The following is a 21,275-nucleotide window of genomic DNA, read 5'->3' as shown; positions in this document are numbered from 1 at the left end:
AATAGACTGAATTCCCATTATTTTTGAAGATTCACAGTATTCTTTATTTAACCCTTCGCACAAACAGTTTTTACTTTTGCTTTACGTCAAATGAATCAGCACACTCACTCACAAATCTATTTTCTGCAGATTAAACTAGCTATAATATCAAAAAAATAGAAAACAAAAAAATGACAATGACAAGTTCCCACATGTCTGGTAAATGTTTTAAAGGATTTGTGATCTTCAGAATCTCTTGTGCATAAATATTTACAGCTATAGAAGTGACGTGTTTAGGGTTTGGTGGGTGTGCCAAAGTTTCTTTTTTATTGCAAAAATATTTTTCTTGGCCTCCATTACTTCGTTGGGTTACAATTTGTACTATATTTTGGGATATCAGGTTGAGGGAGTCACTGTTTTATTTTTTTCTCAGTGTAGCATCTAAAGAAAATATCCATCAAACTTGGAACAGTCTTGCTTTAAGCTTCATCCTCCTTCCTTTCCCCAATAATTGTCATACAGTCTCTAGATAAAAGTATCAAACCAAATCACACACTAGTAAACACAACACCTGGCAGACACACACACACACACACGCACCTTGACCAGTTCGAAGGGGAAGCGTTCATGGAAGATGCGATTGATCCTGGCGCCACCTGACAGCTCAGCCGTGTCAATCTGGTCCCCGGAGCCCTCTATACATTTATCAAAGTCCACAGAGAACTGCTGCACCATCCTGCAGGGAGGCAGAGATATCAATGAATCTTTTTGTCTGTTTCTATCTCACAGTCTTCTCCCGTCTCCACTCACTGGAGCAGAGCCTTGGTCTTGCGAGATGGATCGTCGGGTCTGAAGTTCTTGTATTCCTCCACCTCCTTCTCTATGGAGAGAAGCTGACTCTGCAGCTTGGCCCGCAGACTAGGCAGGGTGTCCCGGATGTGGTTTGTCAGTTGCTGTGCAGGTCAAAGGTCAGAGTTAGATCACTGGGAATATGGGGAATGTTTAAATTAGATTGCTGGAAAATACAGCCCCCATTAACGGACGTACTGCAGTTGCCTGTGACTGACACTCTCACTCTGTCTTGCTCTTTTACACACCTGATTGAGGGTTTTCTGCAGGTAGGGAGTCCCCATACGTTCGGCCAGGTGTCTATATCCAGGGTGGGAGAGGAAAAACTTCCTCTCAGCAGCCATAGCAGCATTGATGTCCTTCCTGCCATCTATGTCCTTCTGGCTCCTGTTCACCACACCGATGTAACCTGGACACACAAGAGTCCCACAAACATTTACAATACAGTCTGAACGTTGTGAGATTTGCACAGAACTTGATCTAGCTCTTTTTATCACTTTGTGGAATTTTTGAGAGCAGACTGGAACAGATTCAATACTTGTGGCCCGATGGGATATTTGACTGGAAGATAGCATAGTCCTGCATCAGGGCAATCAGGGATTGTGCTGGGCTCTCTTTCATTTCCTACATATGAAGTCAGTTTCAACAGCCAAACCCAAAATTAACATCCCCTCTCGGACCAAACCGCTCAGAATTGTGTTTAAAAATGTTTAGCTGAGGAAAACCACATTTCAGCAGACATGGGATTAAAAAAAAGAATATAGACGAAGGATGAATAGAGGAGAGAACGGAGGGAAGGGCGATGAATAAATGTCTGAATGTGTGTGTCCAGGTTTTTAGAGAGAATATATTTCAGGTCATGCGGATCCTATTTCACCTCCCATTAAGTTTTCTCATGCATCCCTCGGTTAAAGGCTGTTTCATGCTCTATAACTAATGCGACTGTGAGCTAGCAGCCTTGTACATGTGGACAGCCAGATTAGACAGAGAGAGACGAGGAGTAAAAAGAAGGAGGGGGACGTAGAAAACACAAAGGACATACATGGAAAATATTCAAAAGCGCATGCCTGGGTCCTAACCAAGTGCAAATGGAAAAGAAAAGTACCATATCAGCACATTGCAATAAAGGGCAGCCCGCAAGATACGTGCAAGCTCTTTTCCAACACAGTGCTTTTCTCTTTGCCTCCTTCGCTGCTTCTGCTCTTCAACTCTTCCACCTTTCTGTCTGTCTTTTGATTTCTTACTCAGTACAGTTTTTATCACACACTTCTCCTTCCATCACTCCGTCCTTTTTCTGTGTTGTTTTTTTTTCCAGTGTTTGGTGCGTTGAACATTTTGAGTACGATCCACCTCACCACCACAAGAGGGAAACAGTGTGTCACTGCGTGGCCCCTGAAGTAGAGTGTGTCGGAGTGTGTGGGCTCACCCCTCCTGAGCGGGAGATGCTTATTCTCCAGGATGTCCTTCGCATCTGTTCCCTCGTCCATCAGGTCCAACTTGGTGATCACACCGATGGTCCTCATACCTACATGCACACACACACACACACACACACACACACACACACACACACACACACCACTATGATAACCAGTCCTGAGAACGGAACTGAAAACTAAACAGATAAATCATTTCTCAAGCTGTAAATATATGCTGTGCAAAATACCCACAAATTCCGATGCTAGTCGTATTAGCATTAGCATATTTAGATAATTTAGTTAGGAAGTTAAGGAGCAATATCACAACGTAAAAATAGTTCAGTACAAGAAAAAGTCCTGTACTTCAAATTAAATCTAAGAAGTAGTAGTAAAACTAAAAGTTATTTTAAAAAGGTTACTATTGTTTGGATGCATTTATGTGTTAGCAAGATTTTAATGTGTTAAGGTGGACCTAATTTTATTTACTTTAATACAGTAAAAGGAGCTAAATTGACAAAAACCTTAAAGGAAATGACATGACACAATTAATGCAGAAACATTTTTAAATATGTATGTATGTATTTACAAAAATATATGAGTTTGGAGGCCCAAATGCACATCTCCTTTAGTCGTCGGCGGGTTACAATATGTATGTATGTGTGTGTGTGTGTGTGTGTGTGTGTGTACATATACACTCACCCTGAGGGTCGACCTCTTTGGCAATCTTTAAAGCATCAGAGTTTGCCAGATCAGAGTTGGCCGGGGAGACGGCCAGCATCAGGCAGTTCTCCTTGGTGACAAACTGCATCAGCATTTCTCTAATCTGGGCCTCGATGTCTGCAGGCTGGTCACCCACCGGCACTTTGGTCATCCCCGGCAGGTCCACCAGGGTCAGGTTCAGCACTGAGAGGAGAACAAGGAGCAGGAGAAAGCAAAGCGAACTGAAGAGAGCTTCTTCAGATGCATTCTTGCCAAATAAAAAGCTTGGTGGATCATAAATGATTGATGTCAGACAAGCAGAACAAGACAACCCAAACTAGTATCTGTGTAGAAATAGATTTTTGTCAGTCTCACCATTAGGGGAGTAGACACGCAGGTTGATGGGCACAGGGGAGATGCCCTTGTTGGCCCCGGTGATGCGGTCAGTCTCTGCCTCGATCTCCTGCCGGACCTCATCAAAATCTACGAACTTTTTGCCCTTACAGTGAAGAAACTCAGCATATTCTGGAAGAGACGGTTAAAAAAAGAAAATGTTCTGAAAGTGAAATTGTGGAAAAAAGGAAAGAGATCAATTTTAACCATTTTCACCTGGAATATGGCAAATACTGATGGAATTTTGTAACCATATTATCATATATCTCGATTTAGGGGATAGTCAGCTATACGTTTTGGAACTACTGTTCCCCTAATTGTGGCGTTTTTGGGGATTAAAACAGGAAGTATAATGTTGTCATGTATTCAGGCAGCTAGCTGTGGCCCCGTTTTATTGGCCTCGATAGTTGTGTGGCTGAATTAGATTAGAATTAGGTAAGAGCGGCACCTGTAGCATCTAAAAGCTATGTCTTTGCTGTTGTCTCTTCTAGGAAGAATTAAAGGAACTTATTTAAAGGGGAAAGGGTTTTGCTGTAGATGTTGAATGTCGAAATTTCCATAGATGTTTACGGGTAAGATGTTTTTACCTGTGGGGCAGTTCATCAGCTGCAAAACCAAAGGACGACGAGTCACAATGCCAGAACCACGGGGAAGGAAATCCCTGCAAGACAACAGACAGTCGGCAAGGAAGATGGTCAGTAAAACGAACAACAATGTGAATCACCAAATGACAAAAAGACAACAGAGTCAGTGACAGTGAATCACGAGGCTTTGAGAAGACTGGAATTAGGTGAAAAGTACAAATAACAAGCGAGTGTTAATATGTGGGTGTTTGTGTGAGCAGTGCAATGCTGCATAACAACAAATCCTAACACAACAGCTGAGGTAGCACCAGGCTGAATTACCTTTTGATTTGCTGCAGTGCTTTTTAATTGGAGGACATATAGCCTCATGAAATATTGAAAAAAAAATGTTGAAAACGTCCTGAAGGTTTTCCTGAACTAACCCTGATTTTTCTTTAGAGTTTTACATCATAACACTGGCCTGGTGTGACTGAGGGCCAAAGTGTGTGTTTGTGAATGCACAAGAGTGTGTGTCAATACAGATGTTTTCGCGTTGTAGTTTTGTTTTTTATGAACACAACTCTGTTTTCCTTGAGGGTGTTCAGCTGCTTATGCAACATCGTAGTCAACTTGTCTCTGGTACTATGTGCTCCTCAACCAGCTGACTGGACAGTTCTTATTCAGTGAGGCATGATGTGTGTGTGTGTGTGTGTGTGTGTGTGTGTGTGTGTGTGCAGAGACACGTACTGTAGTCTTCAATCTAACATTGCATAAGAGCAATTTGTTAGCTTGTCTTGTTTTTACATGTTAAAAAGTAACCATACAACATACAGCTTGATTTCAAATCATACAACGCTTGTATCAATTCTTTATATATATATTTATATATTACTCTTGAGTTAGCATCATCAACTGAAGGACATAACTAAGAAAAAAATGAGGCCTCTGTTTGAACCTGAAGCAAAGCCTGAGGCAGTTTGGATACATGAGTCAGCGGATTTTGCTCAAAACTGTGACCTAAACCAGAAAAAGTTAATTCAGCAATTAGATGTTCAACACGAGGATCATGTTGGTACTAATGGTCAAATCCAAAATAAATAAAAGACCATTTTATTCAAGCAAACACAACAAATTGATGAATTGTATTAGACCGCAGATAGAGGAGAGATTTATAACCTCGTAAAACAGCAAGGTTGCTGAGTTCTGCAGATTTCCTAATCCTTTCCCAACCTGCAGTGTGTCACTTATTACATTGGAGACAATATAAAAACAAGCTGTAACTGTGTGATTGTCAGAATAGGCCTGAAGAGACACAGCAGCTAATGTTTACTGAGCCCACACCCGCTACACAGGCCCGAGCACCAATAGGGAGCTTCACTATTGTTTCAATGTTTGTTGTTCTAATGCAGCCTTTTACAACAAAGGAAACCCTGCTCTCTCTTTCATGTGTGTGTCTACCTGCCTGCCAGTGTAAGTCCCCCTCTCCCACTTGGATGCCTTTTAGAGTAGACAGATGGCGTTGACGGCAGGTCTTCCTCTCACTTCACTCCTCCTCATCCTCCCCTAAAACTGCTACAACAAGGGTCCCCCGAATGAGAGGAGAAGCCATGGCCAGCATCAGCTTTTTACAAACACACACACACACGTAGATCAACATGTACACTGACACAATACTGGAAAAACTGTCTCTACATTCACTCGTCATTTACCTAATCCTGCAGAGAGGGTGAGAGTCCCTCCACCCGCACCCTCCTGTGTTTTCATCCCCCCCACAGTGAGGTGAGGAATAAAAAAACACTCACACTCGTACGACTGCCAAAAGAACAGAGACAACCTCCACACAGAGGAGAGACATAGGGAGAGCCAACCGGTCAGACAAGGAGAACTGCAGATATTTTATGAAACAGAAGGATTCATGATAAACAGCGACGGAAACTCAAAGAGAGATTTTAAGGTTACATGCAGATAACTTCAACAAGCACTTACATACAGTATAAGTGCACTCAGTAGTGCGCGTCTGTCTAAAAGCACTTCACTTCGAACAGAAACAACTTTTACACACTTCCTTGTATGATAACATCCGGTGAGATCTTCAGTTTGACGGATCTATATTCAGCTCTGTCTATCTGGGTCTATCAGGGTTGGTTGATATGATAATAAATACAACGTTACCACGGTGTTAATATTGTCTCAACTATCCTTTAAAATCTCTGGCACCATTTCTGGTTATTTTGCAAATCAATAAGCAGGAAAACTTCACAGCAATTTTGTATTTTTATATGATTCTTGCATCAATGTGGAACATTGATTTGTCATTCAGTAAATTAACCAAAAATGGTCACTCCTGCCTGGTTATTTTTAACCCGTTAACAGTTTCTTAATTGATTATCGATGATCAATAATTCTGGATCGGGGGAGGTCACAGACACACTGAGCATCACTGTCACAGCCGAGTCCCAATCAGATTTATTTCTTTTATCGCATTTTGTGTTTTCCGATTCTAACGAAACAAAAATAATTAATTGAATAAACGTTCAGTCACTGAATCATTCATTCATTCTTTGCGCACACACACACATCTAGTGGGAGCCAGCTGCTGTGGAGTAGTGACTCACTGCTTCTTTGGTATTACCTGTACACATGTAGTGGTGTACAAACAGCACACACACAATCAAGGCTGAGTGCTCACCCACACAGAGGTGACCGATTCACTCGAAAAGACTTTTAATCAGTACAAAAGGGCTTCACAAATAAAACAAGCTTTGCATGCTTCTTGCAAGCAAGTGTTTCACATTTATGAATTTTGGCTTTGTTGGAACTTATGTTAAAGAAATGTCAGAACAATTCATTGCAGTATTTCTATTTTAAAGTTTCGAATGAATCTGTTAAATCACACACATTCTTGGAAAAGTATTTTTTGAAACTGTTTAGCTTTGCCCTATTCCCTTCATAAAAATGTGATTCTTTAAAGATAGTTTTCATGTAATAAGTGTAACAACTGAAGCTCAACACGCTGCTCTGTTGGTCTCGTCATGTGTGTCACATCACTTCTGATTCCCAGACACAGTCAGACATTCAGCCTCATCTAATCCTGCTCTAATGCACGCAGAAACAACAGCGCTGACATTAGTGAACTAGCACAACCAAGCAATTTCCCTTCCCAACGGTGTTTGGCTCTTAGATAAATTTGATGAATTTTGTGACCACATACTGCTGTCAGCTACAGCGGTATATCCAATGAAACGGCTTGTTGCTGGATGGTGGACATCCAGATTAGACCAGAGCCAATGGGAGGACGTGTTGCGGGTAAACTGCGGCCCAAACAGAGATTAGTGATAATCCTCTGTAGCAGTATCAGGACAAATGGTCTCCTCTCGTCTTCTGTCTGTCACTGACACTCTTAGTGTGTCCATACACTTTTTTTAGTTCAGTTCAGTCTCCAATTGATTTTATTAAAAAACTAACTTTTAAGTAACTTTTTAACTTTTTAACTCCAAAAAGTTCCCTGCAAAGTATTTTTTTTTAATAATATATATAAATGCCAAACTTCCAACTTCTTATTTTTGAGGATAAGCCACTTCTGCTGGTATTATAGTAAACTGAAAGTTTTTGGGTTTTGAGTGTTGGTCGGACAACACAAGCAATTAAATAAGGTCACGTGAGGCTTTGCACAAACGGTGAGGGGCCTTTTTGACCATTTTATAGACATTTTATAGACCAAATGATTAATCATTTAATCGAGAGAATAATCGTCAGATTAATAGATGATGAACATATTACAGCCCTGTGGCAGCCCTAATATTAATCACAGGAAAAATCACAGGAAATCACAGGAAAAAAGAACCAAGAAATGATGTATTAGTTAAATAGTTGTTCATTTCCAGAGTATTTAATTGAAAGAGCTGCTAAAAGAACCTAGATAAAAATAAATCCATCCATCCATTGTTGGAACCTCTTAACCTTTACAGGGTTGGTTGAGTGCTGGAGCCAGTCGGGTCACAGAGCCAAAGATAAATGACTTTGATCATTAAAAATGACTGTAAATTGTAAATAAATAATTTGGAGATGCAACAAATGAACACTGTCTCTCTTTGTCCCTATTATTACGACTAAATTACTGCTGAGAATTAACAGTTAAATATGAGTTTCTTTCGAGAAAACTATTGCATTAAAAGAAAAAACCTCAGATGAATCCACAGAAATGATCCTGTCCATCCTATCCACTTTCATGACACAACCTTTAAACTACAGGTTCCTGTTTATTTCATCATTTCAGTTGCATGCTGGGTAGTTTATCTTATCGCAGCATCGTCCTCTATAAGTCATTACAGGACTCTCCTTCTCTGTGTTTCTATTCCACTCTCTCCTGCTTTTAATTGACAAGAATAAAGGTTTTAATGGAGCACTGTAGTGCGCTTGTCCTTCACATGAGTGAAGCTGCTGCTGCTGCTCATCGTAATGCTTCCGGCCTTCTCTGTGTTATGTAATACATTAAACCAGATATATTATTAACTTAATCTCTGTGTGGGGGTTGGAATAGTGATGGCAGCAGGGAGTTGAAATTGTCTGTGTTGTGGTTTTATGTTCCTGGTTTGTGCTAGTGCCAGCAGCCTCCACTGATGATAAAAGTGCTTCAGTCGGCTAAGCTGCACACCATGCAGCAGTAGCAGCAGCATCCTGGGCTGGAGTACATCCCAGGAGAACATCATACAGTTTGTGACCTTTTTACGAATTTCTCCTTTTACATACCATATCAGCTATTGAACCCTACAAAAAAAAAGTGCTCCTCCACAGCTGTTTTAAGGGACTTGAACAACCATAAATTGATTTGTGCTAAAAACAAGACAACCCACGGCTCAGAGGTGCATCAACAAAAAGCTTTCATGATTGTTTCTATAATCCACCATGCTGACAATAAACTGGGGTACCCTTGAATCTATCCATGATGTGGATATCATACAAGGAGAACAACTGTAAGGTGACCCTCTATGTATGTTCAGTATTTGTTGTATTTTAGGGGAAGCAGCTGGTTTAGTATCAGCTGTTTTTGAGAGAGCTGTCCGTGGTGCTGAAAGAGGGTTGAAAAAACATGCAGTTGAGAACATACTCTGTAATCATCCATGCTAAATGTGCTGCATGTTGTAGGAATTGTAAACTCTTACACTCATCTGTGTTTTCTGTGACGGCCTTTATTTTGCCTCTGTCTATTGTTTCTATCCTCGACTCATTCTGATCAATAAAATACAACATTTTCAGTACAAATATGTAAAAAAAAAATGCTTCTGACCCATTTTCAGAATTATGATATTGGTAAATATTGGTAAATACAGCTTGATACAAAAATATAGTATAAATAAAACATGAATACAATATTGTGCAAAAGCTATTACAAAGATATTTCCTCTAGAACTGCAAATCCCCAAAAGACAACTTATTTCAACCTAGTTCAAGATATATACCGTGTTGTTGTTGATTTGTCTACTTTTAAGATTAAATGGCACACTATTATAATTATTATATTGCTGAATTTAGTCAAATGTCAAGATGTGGCCAAACATCCCTCCTGCACTGACAGGTTTCACCCAGCTGGCACCGCCTGTGTTGGGCACTGGAGACCAGTAACGCTTTGCTTGTGCTAATTAGACTCATGGGAGGCTAGAAAAAACAGACTGGGGACAGACGCAGGATGGGAATCTGGGGTTGTGCACAGTTTCAGATTAGTGAAATGTCTTCTTCACTTCACTTGGGACATGTGAAAATAAGCATTAGTTGTAGCCCTAAAAAGATAACCTACCACTCCGAAAACAAATGAACCTATATCGTACTTTATTCAAAGACATTAAATAATAAAAAGGTGCTATTCATTCAAGAGGAAATGAAATAAGAGCATTCCCCAAAGGCAGCTAAGTACATCTCAACTTGTCATTGTCTAAGACAAGAAAGCGCACGAATGAAAACAATGAATGAAGACAAATAGCCTTTACTTTGTTGAGCACTTTGATATTTGAAAACAACAAAGCACCTTTGAGGTGAATTTAAACTGACAGAGACAGAAAATGCTGAGAAAGGGGAGGTTGGACCGAGGTGATAAACGGAGAACTGAGCAATGACAACAATGGAGACTTTAGACAGCAGACTGTCTGTGAGGACAACCTATGAAAGAAGGATCCAAAACCTCTGAAGTACAGACAACAAAGGGGAATAGATCAATACGTGTCCTCAGATGTACTCTTATACTACAAAGCATATCACAACAGCTTGTCTACTAAGAGGTTGGCTGTCCTTGTTCCTGAGTCACACATGCCAGGCATGCATCAAAATATAATCCAGCAGAGAGGAAAGGTGTCATAGTCCACCAGAAGTTACAGGAAACTCCTTTCAACAATGTTCATATCAATCCTGAAGTTGCTCATTTTTGCCTAAATTCCATATCAGCTGATATGCATTGTGAAATAATTGACGGAAATGTCTCTTTGCCATTTATAAGTCTCAATACAGCGTGTTTTTAAGTGTGTGTGTGTTCAGGTAAGGTAACACTGGAGGAGCAGGAGGATGGGAGGACCTGGTTGACGTCACTGCAGCTGGACCAGGGAAGCACATACATCAACACACACACACACACACACACGCTGCATGACAGGATGCAGACTGCAGCTTTCACTGACACGGACAAACAAATCATTTGACGTCTTTATTACTGTTATATTTCAGTTTTTCCTTCTCTACCTCCTGTAACGATCGAGTAAACCGCTGGTCCCTCGAGTGAGGCGGCGTAATTAGGCACAAGCTGTTTCCATGACTACAGCTGGGCGAGAGCAGCAAAACGTGGCCCTCGTACAGACATTGCTTCAACAGTGTTTACTCAAAATGTTTGTTTTAATCAACTGATATTTTAAAAAAGGCCTCGTAAAAAATGGCTGTAGACTTTATTTCATAAGTTTCAGTGTGTATTTAAGCTTATTCAGCTTCTGATTAAAGGGGAACTCCACCAATTTGACACATCTAAGTGTGTTGCAGGTTTTAGGGGGTAGGCTACAGTATTGTATAAAGGCTATTGTAGCTCGAGAGGGAGCTGTCTAATATCTGATGAATTGCCTTAAGGGATGTCAGGCATCGCTGGGAGCTGAAGAGTGTTTGAAGATGAAAACATCTAAAGGTGCAGAGTTAGAAAGAAGTGACTTTTCCAGACCTCTGTAGCCCTGACAGTACTTGTTACTGTGTAAATTGCATTGTGGGTAATGTAGGCGCCAAGTTGTCCAACAATATTATAGGAGGGCAATGCTATATCGGTGGAGTATTCTTTGAAATCCCATAAATGGAACTTCATAAGCAAAACTGATATGCCTTCCACAGGTAGCATCATGTGCAGATGGCATGACTTGTAAACAGTGGGCATGTCTCACCTCCTAACATGTGGATTATCAATGTGGCCATGAGGTGAACTATTTGACCATACTGTCAAATAAATGTAAGAAAATAGATTGAAGGGGAAAAATCAGTAGCTGCACAGACCTCCCTCTCTGTCCAGTGGGGTATATTACATTTTGCCGTGTAATAGCAGGCCTTGTTTAGTGGTGTTGAGCTGGCTTGGAGCCACAGGATACAACCTGACCTTGCTTATTGAGCAGGAAATACTGCTGAATCACACACTCCATGAAAGTCCATGAAACCACAAAAATCTTCAGATCAAGTGAAACACAAGCAACCGGGCTGACAAAACAGTTAGCCAGTGACACCCATGTTGTCGCCTGCATTCAAGTAAGCTTCACTTACAGCATAAGCACTGGCAGACAGATGGATGAGCTGAGCTGGAAGGGCTCAAAGCTCAGGTGGACTCTCCCACTATCTCTCTCTTTCTCTCTCTCTCTGCAAGGTCATACTGCAGCAAAACACTTCACATTTGTTCGTTTTGTTTTGTATCATCAGCAGCAGCAGCAGCTGCTGAAAACTGTGCATGTTTGCAAGACTGAAAACTCTCTCCACACACACACACACACACACACAGCAACAATCATTTTGCACCCTTGCGTGGTCAGGATTTAACAGCTTGAGGGCTACAAAACAGCACATCCACAGAGCTGCCTGTAACTGTATCTGCTGTACAGGAAGTCAGCATATAAACTAACTCTGCCTCTGACAGACGTCACTGAATTTATAATGATAAACATTTGTAATTTAGTATAATTTTATACAAAATTATGAAGTTTAAAAGCTGACTATCCAGAGGTGGTTCATCATATTAAGTAATGTAACATAAAGTTGTGGTTCCCTGAATGCATCAGTATACAGATGTACTTCACTGGGGATTTATGTAGGCCAAAGTAATCTCCTCGCCTCGGTGTTGTGGCAGAAGACAGTGTGATAACGCGATAAGACTGCCGTAAAGGTGCCACGATTTGGACCGTGTCAACGATGCGTGTGAGGCGGATTCAAACCTGCCTGAGAGAAAGGGGGGGATGGGGATCGGGATGTGCGTGAGGTGTACAAATGAAAGCGACTGCAAACCGCTTGTGTGATGCACCGACGTGCATGCTTTGCAGCCTGGGAAAAAAAGCCACTTACTTCCCGACGAAGTTCTCCAGCACCGAGCTCTTCCCCGCACTCTGGCCGCCCACCACGGCGATCTGGGGCAGGTCCAGGTTCGCGTTCTGCCCGATGGCGGAGAAGGCATCCTGCATGCGGTTCACCAGAGGAATCAAATCCTCCATCCCCCGGTTCCCCATCTTTGCGATGCAATGGGTAGTGTATCTCCCTTGTCGGAGCAGGGAAGGATTTAGTCTTATGTTTCCCTCCTCGCCAATCTCGCGTTTAGAGGGCGGTTTTTTTTTTTGGACTGCGCTCACTTTTCTGTGTGCCCCCTCATTGACTGCGCCTCCTCGGTGTGTCAGATAACCTCAGCTATGGGACTCTCTCTCTCTCTCTCCACCGCCGAACATGTATAGCCTGCACTCCTCTCCACCGAGCGCAATAGGGGAGGGGAGGATGAGGATGATCTCTTGTATTTTCCCAGGAGAGATCTCTGCAGTTCTCCACGCACACCGCTCGGTGGTGTAGGTGTACGTTCACTGTGTACTTGCCCGTCAAATTGTTCTGTTTACAGTAAGCCACACTTTAGTGTCTTATTTCACTGAGACTCTTTAACACCTTTGTTTTAGTTGGAAAGGTGCACGGAGATGGGAAATTTGGCATCCAGTTTTTAAATGTTATGTACAGATCTGTCCATGGTGCTGAATCTGTTAGCACCGTGAACAGAGGCCAGGGGGCACTCTTCAGCATTGTGTGTTTGTTTTTTATAATTCAGTAGAGCCTGTGCTTTGATGTATAAATATACCTATCTATATATCTATCTATATATCTATCTATCTATCTTCAGAGTCTTTGCGAAAACAAACACGCCAACAACATGTATTAGATAATGTAATGTAAAATGTAGAACCTTAAAAATACTAACTTTTATAAAATTCCCAAAGCCAGTGGGGTTTGACAATGAAACACTGACCGTATTAAATATACATTTAACATTAAAATATACAGACAGACGTCAAGCCTTTTCAGTTCCCCAGACTACCACCAGGGGGCGAGAGTGTGCACTAACTTCACTACACTGGGGACGCTGGTTGGGGTTTCTGCTTTATGCGAGTTGCACCGGGGACCGAGAACACGTATTTAACCTTGTGCTTTGCTTTTGGTTGGATAATCATCAAGAATCGCCACTTTACTCTTTGAGAAGTACGTCATATCAACTGTGGCTAAAGGTAAATTGTAGAAAGTACCCGAGGAGGCGCAGCTGGTTTATCTGCGACTTAGCTAGCTAGTTCGGTGCTATGCTAAGCTAACTTGTTGGCTGCAGGTACTGTGGCTAATGTAGCTTCTTTCATTTCACAGCAGGTGTTGGCTTGTTCATTTACTGTCACTGGATTACAACTAGAATAACATGCCGGTCTCTCTGTGGAGTTGGCTAACCGAGTGAAGCGATTTAAATAAGCTAAGCAAACAAAGAAAGTAAATTGTTGTCAGCGCACTTGCTAGCATTAGCTAACGTTAGTTGACATAACGAATATGTGAGATAAGACCTGTTGTCTCGGGACGTGCGCACTGTTATTGAGTGTATCTTTACAATGAAGACAACGGGGCACATAATCCTACACCTTTTTGTTCCTTTCCATCCAGGTATATTTCATTTTAAGGAGCGTCACACACAGCTGCTGGTCCGTCTCCTCGCGGAGGAAATTTAAAGCCCGTAATGTTCAATCCACACATCCATCAGCAGCAGCAACAACAACAACAACAGCAACAGCAACAGTTTCACCAGCACCTGCGGCAGCTACAACAACTTTTCCAGCAGCAGCCTCCGCCTCCACCACCTCAGCCGCCTCCCGGGCACCATGTCGGGCACCATCACCACCAGGCACAGCGGTAAGCGTGTTAACTCGAGACCGGGGATCAGGCAGGGCCCTCCGGGTGAGACGTGTGAGTGGCTGTGCGGTAGCTGAGCGGTAGCTGAGCTTTAAATCCTGGCCACAACAACACATGACAGGACAGGACAGTACGATTCCTGGGATGACTGAAAATGCTTAGGTGTGCAGTATGTTCATTCAACTTGGATATTTGTACAGCTTGCCTATGAATTAGTCCATTGGTTTAGGGGCGGTCAGTCTAGGCTGTGATTTGTTATTGTTTTATCTGTGAGGTAAACAAAGGAGCAAGAAGCTGTACAACACTGGCATACCTTTATAGAAATGTTTGTTATTGTCAAACAGTGTTATGTGTGTCCTTTTATACAAAACATTGGGCTATTGCCATGCTCTGTTATCTGGCCTGCCCAAAGATAGTGTTGATAAAGTGCAGATCATATAAAACACTTCATTCCCAAATTACTGGCCAACTCCGTTGTACTTTGAGCCAAAGCTAATATGGAAGGAAAGTGACTTCTGATGAAGGCTAATCCACATCAGAGCCGTTACAGTTACACTTAATCATCATAATCAAGAAAGATATCACGGAGAGCTTGTGTTTAAGAGAACATGTGTGTCAAGTCATTTGGCTTTTCACTTGGTATTGTTCTACATTAGGATTTCAGCTCATCTCAAAATGGTACAGATGTGTAAAGTAAAAGTCCCGGTTCGTAAGAAGGATAATGTGTGTGTGTGTGTGTGTGTGTGTGTGTGTGTGTGTGTCTGTGTCTTTAGCTGTTTTGTGTGAGGTTATTTCTTGAGAAATGATGCTATATTTTTAATTTACTCTTGTTTATTTGTTGTGCAGATCTATTCCTTCCCAGGCAGCTCCTCCCCCCAGGATGGTCAACCTGTGCCAGGCAACCCAGACTACCATCATGGCCCCCAATCCCATGCTGCAGGGGGCCCTACTGATGCAACAGATGCAGGGTGTGGTTTGGATTATAGTGAAAAGCAGTAGAATTTTCATTTGTCATTTTCATAGTGAACGTCTATCTTTCAAGGGGATATAATGTTTGTTTGCTTATTTTTTTGTCCTCACTCGCGTGTCTGTTCCATGCTTTGCTGTCATGTAGGTAACATGCGGGGCTTCAGGATGGGGGGACAGCAGTTCCGTCAATTCTTCACTCCCGGGTCCAGGTCGTCTCTGCTCGGGCCAGTTCCTATGGGGATGGCCATCAAGTCCCCCATGATGGGATACCCGGGTGGTCGACATTATCACCCGCATGCCCGCTACTACAATAACAATAACAACACTAGCACCACCACCGCAGCCTCCTCCTCCTCCTCCTCCTCTTCCATCACCTCCGCAGTAATTACATCAGCACCATTATATTGATTATAATCACTGTGTCGGTGTTTTAACGTAGCCCACTCAAAGAAAATCAGGGTTTACGACTGTTTGATATGAAAGCATCAAATCATTGGTCAAGTATAAAACTCCAGCAAATGCTTTCATTGTAATGAAGGAATATATGACCCAAATACAAGAATATAGAGCTACAAATTTAATACCTGGGTTTTGGGCGGTTGATTGGACATGAAAATCAATTTAAATATGACTAGAGTTTACATTTTCTGAGCTAATTGATAGAAGCATAAATTCATTGTCTTTGATAGGAAAATGGGTCAGAACTCGGCCTTAACCGGTTGATCAAGCTCTGAAATGATTGTAGTCGCTCTCATTAAATCCAACATTATTTAAGTGCAATTATCAGTTCTTTGTCAACATTCAAAATCGTTTATATGCAGCTCTAAAACTATCTTAATTGTCATGTTAATTTCTCTAAGTCTTTATCTCAGACTTTGATGAATATTTGTAATCCTGTTGTCCGTCTCCTTGTGTAGGACACTGCAGCTCGCCAGCCAGACAGGAAGAGAGACAGCGAGCAGATGACAGCAGGGAGCACAGACGAGCAACCAGCAGCCAGCAGCACCAATGAAGCCACCGACAAGACTGAAGCAGGTAGCGCTGCACTCCAACCAGCACCGAAACATGCTTATAGGTTACGGTGTTGAATGTCATATGTGACTCTTGAGATTTCTTGGAGACGATCGGTGGTTAACATTTGTTTGTAGATAATGTTTTTTCCTACCTTGTTTGTTTCCATCTCTTTCTACCCACAGACGGTGCTGTAGGAGGAGTGGATGAACCCACACAGCCCTCCGAGGAGCAACTTGAAGAACCTGTAGTCAAGAAGCAGAGGACAGATGGGTAGGGAAAACGTTTCTATAGCCGTGAATGTAGTTCTGCTAGAAAATCTTGACATCCAGTGTTGACCGTCTCAAACAACCTCAAATTATTCTGCAATTTTTCTCTCAGGTCAGAGGAACCCGAAGAACAATGTGGTGTTGAGACCATCACCATTGCAGATACAGAAGTGGAAGTTCCGTCTTTTGAGTGTAACAGCGATGGTGAGGACAGCCAGCCTGAAGGTAAAACCCCACAGCAACCTAGAGTAGATGGTTTGAAATACTTTCACTAAGCACTCATTTAATCTAAATGTAGAGTAGTTTAGGTCAGTTGAGATGAGAACTCGCTGTAATACGCGTTTTCTTCTTTTCCCAGACTGCATCCTTCTGGAAGAAGGATGCTCCACGGGGGGATCAGATGTTGTTGAGGCGCTGGAGGAGAGCAGCGCTGTTGAGGTGAGAGGAGCCTTTATTTAGGATGGTCAGGTCACGGACAAAATACTGTTAACACTAAATGATAGATTTAGAAGTAACCAAATCACAATGGTGGGTCAATGCCGGTTGGCAGTATTTGTCAACCTCTCTGTGTAAAGTATATCTCCGTCATATCTCGGTTAAATGAATGTATGACACTGGATTAACTTCTGGTTTGGGACCTCTTTGTAGGTGCACAGCTGCTTGTCGGCCCCGTCCCCGTCTGGCAAGCTGAGTGAAGATGACTTGCTGTCAGAGGAGATGCCACATGGCAAAGACGCCCCTCTGGCTTCACCCGAGAACCAGGAGGAAGAAGAGGAGGGTGTAGCGGAGGGCAACAACAAGTTCTACTGCTATCTCTGCAGCATTACCTGCTACAACCAGCCAGTAGGTTGCACACACATCAAGATACATAGGAAATGGTGGAATTAGCTCTTTTTGGGGGGGGGGGGGGGGGGAATAGTTGCTGGTGTTTGTTGAGAATGTGGCAAATTGATTTAACTCTTCTATCTTGTTTTTTCAGAACTTCAGGAGTCACATGAACAGTGTTTCCCACCAGCAGAGGATGATGGAGATCCAACACATGAGCAATGCTTGTCTGGTCACTCTGCTGCCCCGAGTGCAGGAGACTCTACAGGAAGCAAACAAAGACGGGTACATTCGACACTCACGCATATGCGTATGATTTGTGTTTTTTTTTTTATTCTCCCATAATAATAATAATAATAATTATAACTAATGTTCGCCTGTGTTTTCTGCAGAGAAAAGAGGGCGGACTCAAAGCACTGGTGTGCCACCTGTCACACCCACTTCGCCAGTAGCATCACGGACCACCGACGCACCGAGGAGCACAAAGTAAAGCCGCTCACTGACATGGTTTTAAATGTGGAGTTCAGAAAAGCTTGACAACGCGAATAATCCGCAATGATCTCTTCATCTCTCCTCAGCTGGCCAGCAGAACAGTCATCTCCTCCTGCACCGTCTGCAAGAAACACTTCAGGACCTCCCAGATTTTTGTGGAGCACTTGCAGTCCCGGGAGCACAGGCAGAAAGTGGAGAAGGTATCTGTGTTCATAGTGATTTTAAAACCACGACACAACAAGCTAATTAAGATGAAATCAAATATTCATGCTGAACTGGCTGCTGTTCACTAGCTCCAGGAACAGGAGGGCTGTGAGGCCTTAGGCAAGCTGGACACATACGGCTTCTCATTGGAAGAGTTGGAGTGCAGCGAGATGGAGGAGGAAAGACTGAACGAACAGGTGATTTGCATATAATGTGTTCTTTGTAATTCCCAATTGACAGTATATGCATTTAATGGCCAGTGAATAACACTTAGAACTCATAGTTGGTGCATGTGTTATCGTATAGTTGTTTACTGTGTCTCTGGTGACCTGCTACAGGAGGACTGGTCCTGCCTTAAAGAAGTGACTTTAAAGGACATGGCCAGTGATGAGCAGTACGACGCTAACACAGTCTACGGTGAGTGACGACCAACTCCAGATTACTGAATATTTCATTTTGTGGTCTCCCTGCATGTCATCGTTGTTTGGATTTAGCGTCAACATCGGAGTGACGTTTCTTCTTGAATTCTTTTCACCGCAGGGTCCAGTTTTTTTGTTCCAGTTGCAGGTTTTATCTGCAGAATCTGCAACAAGTTTTATCACTTTGACTCTTCTGCCCTGCACACCCACTGCAAAACAATCAAGCACTTTGAGAACCTCAAGGTTGGTGTTTGATGAACGTTTGAATGTGACGTTACGGTGCATCAATGTGCGTTATCCTTGAGGAATTTCACATTATATTATATTAAATGTGCAGTATTTTCGTATGCTTTCTTCTTCTCAGAAGTACAGAGAGTTGCTGAGTCAAAAGAGTGAAGCTGTTGAGTCTTCCAGAGAGTCTCTCCTCGCTGCAGACAGCCTCAGGCCTGTAACGGCAACCAGCACAGACTGTCCGGTGGAAAATTCCCACTCTGATGATGCCGGTTTAGTGACGAACCTGAACTCCATGCAGCCTATCGTTACACTCAGCCGAGTGGACGTGCAGACGGAAAACCAGCAACGGGAGGAACAAGCGGAACCTGACCAAAACTCCCAGGACTTCATCGGCACCTCAGCGACCAGCACGGGCAACACGGACCAAGAGCTCGGCCTCCACTGCAAGGAGGAAGAGAGCACATCCCAGGTCTCTGTGGGTCTGGAGAGTCCGGCTGAGCTGCCCGATGGTGGCAGAGAGGAACAAGAGCCAGAGCCAGAACCAGAGCCAGAACCAGAGCCAGAGCCAGAGCCAGAACCAGAGCCAGCAGCTGTTGTTGAGGATGCTCATGTAGAGGAGGAGGAGGAGGAGGAGGTGGTGGTGGAGGAGAAGGAGGAGAAGGAGAAGGAGGAGGAGGTGGTAAAGGAGAAGGAGGAGGAGGAGGAAGTGAAGGAAGCTCCCCCTGTCCCAGGAAAAAAGAAGGCAAAAACCACAACCAAACGCAGGTCAGGGAGGGCCACAAACAGACGCTGAGTCAGAGATGAGATGTGGAAAGAGTGGGAACCCTTAGGACAGGATGTGTCGATATTCGAAGAGGTGCTTTCATGAAACCAAGAAGTGAACAGCCCTGCCTCTCTCCATGTTGGAAAGTCTGAACTAAGCACACACACACACACACACACACACACACACACACACACACACACACCAACAAATAGGAAGAACGATGGTACATCACGGTGTAACAGGACTTCTTATTTGATGCTCTCCCAGGGTGGGAAATTTAACACCAGCCGGCTATTGCGTACATGTTGAATCAGTGATGGGGGGGGTAAGTATCTTAATATTGGCTCCCAGTGAGAGAATTGTTGCTCTTGAGTAGTATAATCTCCAGCCTCACCTTTAGAATGACATCATTATAACATAAGTACATGTAGCTCACAACAAACCATGTCCTTCCAGTTTTTACTAATTTGTAAAAACTGCATTAATGTTGCCTAAAATAACTTTTTTTTTTTTTTAAAGCAGTACACCATCACAATAATACTTTCTCAAGTAGAATGGGATTGAGACACGTAAAATTATAGAAGCTAAATTCAGATTTAATTCATACAGTATTTAAGGTGTAGTTTGACATGAGGGGAAATATGAGAAATCCATATTATTTTTTTAGGTTACCCCCATCTGCAATTGAAACTCTGGTAATTACTTTCCATGATACTAATTAACTATTAAATAGCTGGAATTTGCTGGTCTTACTACTCTTATTACTGGCTCTCCTCACAAAGTTACCTTCCCACCCTGGTGTCCTCAAGGATCAGAATGCTGATTGTCAGATTTGCTAATTCTCTAGCTAGCTAGATGAACGATAGTTAAAGTAATGTAACCTACCAGTGGAGACATTTTCAACATTGCTTACATTAGCACATGCTTTTAGCGAGCTGAGATGTAGAATGTGACCGATTGGAAGTATTAGAGCAGGTGGTTTAAAGGGAGTGTGAGGAGGGGACTTTGGCTCGAGTGTTCAGAAATGCTGATCTCAGCTCTGTTCAAAGGCATCGCATTATCTGTTTCATTTTTAGACATTTTTGGGTTCCAGTTGATGTCGTGTTTGGCGCACAATAGTTGTGGCCTTCTCACTGAACGGGTGCCAGCAATTGGACATTTTTTTTGTATAGTTAAATGTTTAAATTGTGTTTTGGATTCAACACGATCTGTAGCAGCTGAATATAGTGTAAAAATGCAGCAAAATGTCTAAAAACACTTTTACATCTGTGCACAATGGAAAAGAAACCCTTGTAGTCATTCTAATGTTAAACTAAAATGATATTCAGCGCAAAAAGCTGCATCATGTGCATTTTGAAATTTGAAAGCTTGTCAATCAAGGCAGGTATATTTTTAAAAAAAAAAAAAAAAAAAAAAGTTGCTTTCATTTTCATTCACTGACAATGCTTAGTGGTAGTTGCTTGTTTCTTCCAATTTACCATTGCATTGTTTTTTCTTAATGTTTAGTTTGCTATATACACTGGATAGATGGAATCCCAGCTGACTCAGCAGTCTCACACACAGATTATCTCAGTCACAGATTCTACAAACGCAGATCTATAGTTCCAACATTTCAGCAGCCACAAGGCCTCAAAGACCAGTGTGTGCTGTTCTGGACACATTTCATTCCTCCATACTAGAGAAGGATATTTTAAACCACAAGTGGTTGGCTGATGCATGTGGAAACTCAAGAGTGGCGACGGTCACGTGATTCGTACCGCATCACGTTC

The 21,275-nt window shown here is 42.5% G+C and overlaps 2 protein-coding genes across 10 annotated transcripts in view; one reads left to right on the top strand and one right to left on the bottom strand.

Annotated features, from left to right (window-relative positions):
• Positions 1 to 12,893, bottom strand: part of dnm1a (dynamin 1a) — a 45,884-nt gene extending 32,991 nt beyond the window's left edge. For 4 of the 8 annotated variants that reach the window (XM_031860442.1, XM_031860449.1, XM_031860444.1 and 1 more), the window contains exons 1-8: positions 12,464 to 12,891; positions 3,926 to 3,999; positions 3,321 to 3,470; positions 2,946 to 3,149; positions 2,255 to 2,353; positions 1,077 to 1,237; positions 790 to 932; positions 580 to 715 (exon numbers count right to left, since the gene is read on the bottom strand). In XM_031860442.1, the coding sequence (XP_031716302.1) occupies positions 580 to 715; positions 790 to 932; positions 1,077 to 1,237; positions 2,255 to 2,353; positions 2,946 to 3,149; positions 3,321 to 3,470; positions 3,926 to 3,999; positions 12,464 to 12,624 (1,128 nt within the window). In that variant the 5' untranslated portion in view covers positions 12,625 to 12,891. Of the gene's footprint in view, positions 1 to 579; positions 716 to 789; positions 933 to 1,076; positions 1,238 to 2,254; positions 2,354 to 2,945; positions 3,150 to 3,320; positions 3,471 to 3,925; positions 4,000 to 12,463 lie in introns of all 8 variants that reach the window. The other 4 variants (XM_031860443.1, XM_031860450.1, XM_031860445.1 and 1 more) reach the window with 2 other exon arrangements.
• A 603-nt stretch (positions 12,894 to 13,496) lies between these two features.
• Positions 13,497 to 20,900, top strand: ciz1a (cdkn1a interacting zinc finger protein 1a). 2 transcript variants are annotated; one of them, XM_031860245.1, is made up of 16 exons: positions 13,497 to 13,630; positions 14,072 to 14,317; positions 15,164 to 15,285; positions 15,432 to 15,667; positions 16,204 to 16,321; positions 16,483 to 16,570; positions 16,679 to 16,791; positions 16,925 to 17,004; positions 17,215 to 17,409; positions 17,546 to 17,676; positions 17,784 to 17,877; positions 17,970 to 18,083; positions 18,177 to 18,284; positions 18,426 to 18,504; positions 18,628 to 18,749; positions 18,871 to 20,900. In XM_031860245.1, exons 2-16 carry the CDS (start codon positions 14,145 to 14,147, stop codon positions 19,531 to 19,533), a joined length of 2,436 nt encoding a protein of 811 aa, XP_031716105.1. In that variant the 5' UTR covers positions 13,497 to 13,630; positions 14,072 to 14,144; the 3' UTR covers positions 19,534 to 20,900. The 2 variants fall into 2 exon arrangements, with proteins under 2 accessions (XP_031716105.1, XP_031716104.1); XM_031860244.1 differs by having other exon boundaries at positions 13,497 to 13,656.
• Positions 20,901 to 21,275: the final 375 nt, after the last annotated feature.

This window comes from Anarrhichthys ocellatus, unplaced genomic scaffold (assembly GCF_004355925.1).
Source record: "Anarrhichthys ocellatus isolate YVR2014 unplaced genomic scaffold, GSC_Weel_1.0 scaffold23, whole genome shotgun sequence".
Taxonomy (NCBI): Eukaryota; Metazoa; Chordata; class Actinopteri; order Perciformes; family Anarhichadidae; genus Anarrhichthys; species Anarrhichthys ocellatus.
This window is presented reverse-complemented; position numbering and strand designations above follow the sequence as displayed.

Coding starts and splice junctions, on each gene's coding strand:
- ciz1a (XM_031860245.1), top strand. CDS start 14,145: ATGTTCAATCCACACATCCATCAGCAGCAGCAACAACAACAACAACAG. Junction 15,286..15,431: donor ACTGATGCAACAGATGCAGG/GTGTGGTTTGGA, acceptor GCTGTCATGTAG/GTAACATGCGGGGCTTCAGG. Junction 17,878..17,969: donor GACGCACCGAGGAGCACAAA/GTAAAGCCGCTC, acceptor ATCTCTCCTCAG/CTGGCCAGCAGAACAGTCAT.